At 34.2% G+C, this 4,397-nt stretch overlaps 1 protein-coding gene across 1 annotated transcript in view; it reads right to left on the bottom strand.

The window, feature by feature from the left end:
• LOC132175437 (endoglucanase-like) overlaps nt 1–4,397 on the bottom strand; it is a 6,611-nt gene extending 2,214 nt beyond the window's left edge. Inside the window, exons 1-7 of the mRNA XM_059587388.1 lie at nt 4,161–4,397; nt 3,766–3,978; nt 3,387–3,587; nt 3,220–3,297; nt 1,892–2,044; nt 1,678–1,783; nt 1,286–1,452 (exon numbers count right to left, since the gene is read on the bottom strand). Coding sequence (XP_059443371.1) covers nt 1,286–1,452; nt 1,678–1,783; nt 1,892–2,044; nt 3,220–3,297; nt 3,387–3,587; nt 3,766–3,978; nt 4,161–4,397 — 1,155 coding nt within the window. The remainder of the gene's footprint in view (nt 1–1,285; nt 1,453–1,677; nt 1,784–1,891; nt 2,045–3,219; nt 3,298–3,386; nt 3,588–3,765; nt 3,979–4,160) is intronic.

Below are 4,397 nucleotides of genomic sequence, written 5' to 3'. Positions count from 1 at the left end.
CATGTGAACAGTGAGGTAGTTTTGAAAACATCATAAAATGGTGACGTATGAACAGTAAAATAATGACGTCCCTCTAAGGGGTGTCGTTTGAACAATACCAACTGGTGACGTTCACACATCATTAATTTCAAATTTCAAATTTTAAAATTTTTTTATCCATTTTTAATGACGTGTGAACAGTCACTAATTTTGAATTTTAAATTTTGAATTTAAAATAGTTTTTTATACCTTATAAATTTTCTCACAGAACAATTTTACTCACTCAGACGCCCATCTCCCTCTTATTCTCCCTCTGTATCTCTTCTCACGCCCATCTATCTCTTATTCTCCCTCTGTATCTCGCTCTCTGCCTCTCTAGTTTCTCTAAATCTCACGACTGATTGAGAGACGAGGGGTCTAAATAAAAGAAAGAGTAGAAGACAAGAGAGAAAAATAAAAAGGAGAGGCGTGCAGATGAGCATGGGAAAAGGAAGAGAAAAGGAAAGAGCTAGGCGAGCATGTTTGCGTGAATGGGGGAAAGAAGGGAGAAATAAGGCTGTCGGCAGAGAAAATAAGTCAAAGGAAAGAAAAAGAGGAAAGAAAGAGAAAATTAAGAAAGACCGAATTATATTACATGGCAGCCAATGTCTACCAACACTGCCAAGCGCAGGTGAGAAAAGAAGAAGGAGGAGGAGGAGAAGATCGAAGATCTAGAGAGAAAAAAATGAACAAATAAATTAATAAATAAATGAAAAAAAAAAAACTTTAATGTCGTTTTTACTGTTTACATGTCACTAATTGGTGACCTTTTTTGGCCCAAAAAAGTCACTAATAGGCAGTCACAATATCCTTAAATTTTTGTAGTGGATTAGCGGCAATAGTAGTTTGTTTTTACGGCCTTACTAACTATAACACAATCTAAATGAAATTCTTTAACTTTATTATTACTTATCTTAATTAAAAGTTTAAACTTACTTATAAGAAATAATAAATTTAATTACTTAATTAATTCTAAAAACATGCACTTACGTGCATGCTACATATTCATGATTTACATTATAATATGATTAGTCCTCAATTTAAAGTCCAAATTTGTTAGAAAATATTAATTTGTGAAAAAAAATAAAGATGAAAAATTTAATGAAAAAAAAGGTTTATTAATGTGGCCACCCAAAAAAAGTCCAGTACTGTAAACCAAATCCTTCTATACTACTAAATTCCTGCCGTGGTCATAATTCCCATATTGGTCATGTGGGTCGTGGTGGGATTTATCCTTTGATTCTGAAGAAGAAATGGTGCTGCAAACCTGTGACTTTGCAAACTTTCTGAGTTGAGAGGCAGAGAAATGCACAGAACCACATTTTACTCCATCAATATGAGCTGCATTTAAGATTTTGGTGTAGATGAATAACACCATGGAAGCGCTTGTAACATACTGTAGATTGCTACTATCTCTTATAAACAGTAGTCCTCCTGCAGAGAAAACAGTAGTCAGTCTGTCAAGAAAACTTCTCGGAACGGTGTAGTCAACTACTCTTTACGACCAATTTATAGTGATTGATATGACTTATTTTAAGTGATTAACACACTTAATTTTTTAAACTGACTTAAAATATTACAGTCAACCATACATGGCACACCGGGTTCAAGTAATATCATCTTTTGATGAATAATATATATATGCTGTGATTTTCTTACCAGGGGTAGTAATCTGTACTGAGCTATTCCCGGGCATTACTGCACAGATAAATGACTCTGCATCACTCTTAAACTTGGTAAAATCCTTCTTCCCACCATAAAACTCCTGATATATCACAGAATCTATTTTGCTTAGATTTTCTTTCTTTTTTTCTTTTTTTTTTTTTGGGAAGGAAAAAGAAGGCAAAATATGTATATGAAAAGATATATATACCATTGCTAATAATGTCTGAGCACCAACAAATTTGTTATCCCAGCTGAACTCCGAAACCGGTTGACTCCAGCCTTGGTTAGTTGAGACATAGCTCAAGTACTTGTTTTCTCTACTTGCCTTGTATAGCCAAGCCGCAGCCCACAGCAGCTCATCCTTATTGAGTTAAGTAACAAATTAATTACCATTGTAGAAATATATAATAAAATATATAAAGTGAAAGTGAGAGAGCGGAAGCGGAAAAATAAATAAATAAATAAATAAATAAATACGATACTAATAAAGACCTTAGGGCTACATCTTTATTATATTTAAGTATATATGTTAGTCTCCAAGGGGCAGCTCATTCTGTTGGGGACTACGTCTTATGAAGCAGAGGTCACTAGTTTGAATATCTCTTCTCCTCTTGTGTGTGGACATGTCAAGAAAGAAAAAGAAAAAAATAAAAAAAAAGTATATATGTTGAATTTCCCTCGTAACCTTTTTCCCCATTTGCTTAAAAAAAAAAAAAAAGCATGTATGTTGAATTGTATTACAATAGATAGTATTTATAAAGAAATTAGGTAATTGAGTCAAGGACACAGCCCGGAAGTCTTATGGGAAGGACCAAACCAAAACTTTTTTTTTTTTTTTTGTTCTCAAGATTATTATTATTATTATTTAAAAAATTCTTTTGGTTGTATTTTAAGAACTAAAGACTACCTAGAATATAATTATCGAATAAAAATTAAAAAATATTGCAGTCTACAATCAAACAACTATAGTTAGTATAAATAACAACTAAATAACTATAATTTCTTATAAAATACCAATAAAAAGAGCAAACCTCATATACAAACTTTTGATGTCCATTTGGCAACCCACTCATTTTTTTGTTCCTTTCTATCCAAAAAAGCCAGTCATTTTTTCACATTTACAAACAATTTTCTTCATTTCTTACTTAAAAAAATTCAAAACTCATTTTACTCACATCAACCGACTTTTATGTCTTATCAATTTATTTTTTTCTCATTTCTATTCTACTGGCCTGTTTGCTTATGGTAACTTGGTAGGGACTACAAAATTTTTATACAATTAGAGCTTCTAGCTTTGAATGGATATTGGATAACGAGCAAACATTTATTGGGTAGGTATAACAAATTTTTTATACAATTAAGGCTGCTAGGTTTGAATATGGGTAAAGACCAAAGATTTGTTGAGTGGACCAAAAAAATTAGTAAATAGGGCCAAAATATTTTGTTGGTAGGGGCCAATAGGCTGAAGGTACAAATTTGACAGCAACGATATATCAATCTTTTCTAAAAAATTTGGTAGATAGCTTTACTTTTTACCTGATAGCCTGAATAGGAGCAATAGAAAGGGCAAGAAGCCTGGTAAGATCCTCTATACTTGTCCGCAAATTCAAACAGCTGAAAAACATGTTTAATGAGTTAGATGGAACTTTTTCAAAGAGCTTTTTCTACATGAGTAATGAAGTTAGATTAATTGTGCTCCTTACTGATCGGGAATGGCTTAGTAGCCTCCTTGAATAATTTGCATCAACCCCTTCGAAGACGATTGAGGCTGCAGAAAGAGCAGCGGCAGCCTCAGCAGCTGCCTCAGTGCCTGGAGAGTTGGAAGTGATCTTGTAGAGATTTCGTGGGGTGTCCATGTCTTCGGGACGCTCCCAACACTGGTGATCCGAATTACCATCTCCCACCTACAAAGACAATGTTAAAATATTAATTAAATGATTATATTTACTATTTTTTTATAATTAGCTTGACTTTGTCTAAATATAAAAATCTATTACAGAAATCTGTAGCTTTCATGGTGAAAATTTGCTTGAGAAACTAAGTTATTTGGGATGCAGCAAATTATAGAAGAAAGAAAAAGACCTGAGTATAAAGAGTGGTGGGAGAAGTGTGAGATCTCAATATAAAGTTAGTGCCCCAGCGGATTGCAGTGTGGAGGTGGCAAAGTTGGTTGACAGAAGATATCTCATTCTTGTACTCAATTGCTGCCCAGCTCAACAAGCTGACAGTAAATGCCATTGGCCATCCAAATTTGACGTTGTCAGCTGCATCATAGTATCCTCCGATCAAATTCACCTGTCGAAAGCACACCCCCAAAGTGTCAAAAACCATGATCATATATATGTGTGTCTGTGTGTTGATTTTACCTTTTTTAATTTGTTGCTAATTTCATCCCTGTTTTTTTAATTTCTTTAGCATGTTATGAAAAGGATATTGTTTTTCACGTTAATTAATGTTAAGGTGAATGAATTTCATACATGATCAGGGTTGCCATCAGAGACTGCAGAGTCTCCCCTCCACTTTGCTCTCTGGCTTGCTGGCAAGTTTCCTGAGCGTTGCCCTTCAAAGAATAAGATAGCTTTGCCAAGGGCATCTTTATAGTGAAAAGCAGAAGAGCACAATCCTTGTTCCTCAACAGATAACCCATTAATCTGACTAGCCAAGACATGCCACAACAAGAACAGTCCCGTGAGTAGTACTCCACCATGCTCCAT

The sequence above is a fragment of the Corylus avellana genome, chromosome ca3 (genome assembly GCF_901000735.1).
Source record: "Corylus avellana chromosome ca3, CavTom2PMs-1.0".
In the NCBI taxonomy this organism is placed as follows: Eukaryota; Viridiplantae; Streptophyta; class Magnoliopsida; order Fagales; family Betulaceae; genus Corylus; species Corylus avellana.
Note: the sequence above shows the minus strand (reverse complement) of the source record. Positions and strands in the feature narration are given on the sequence as shown.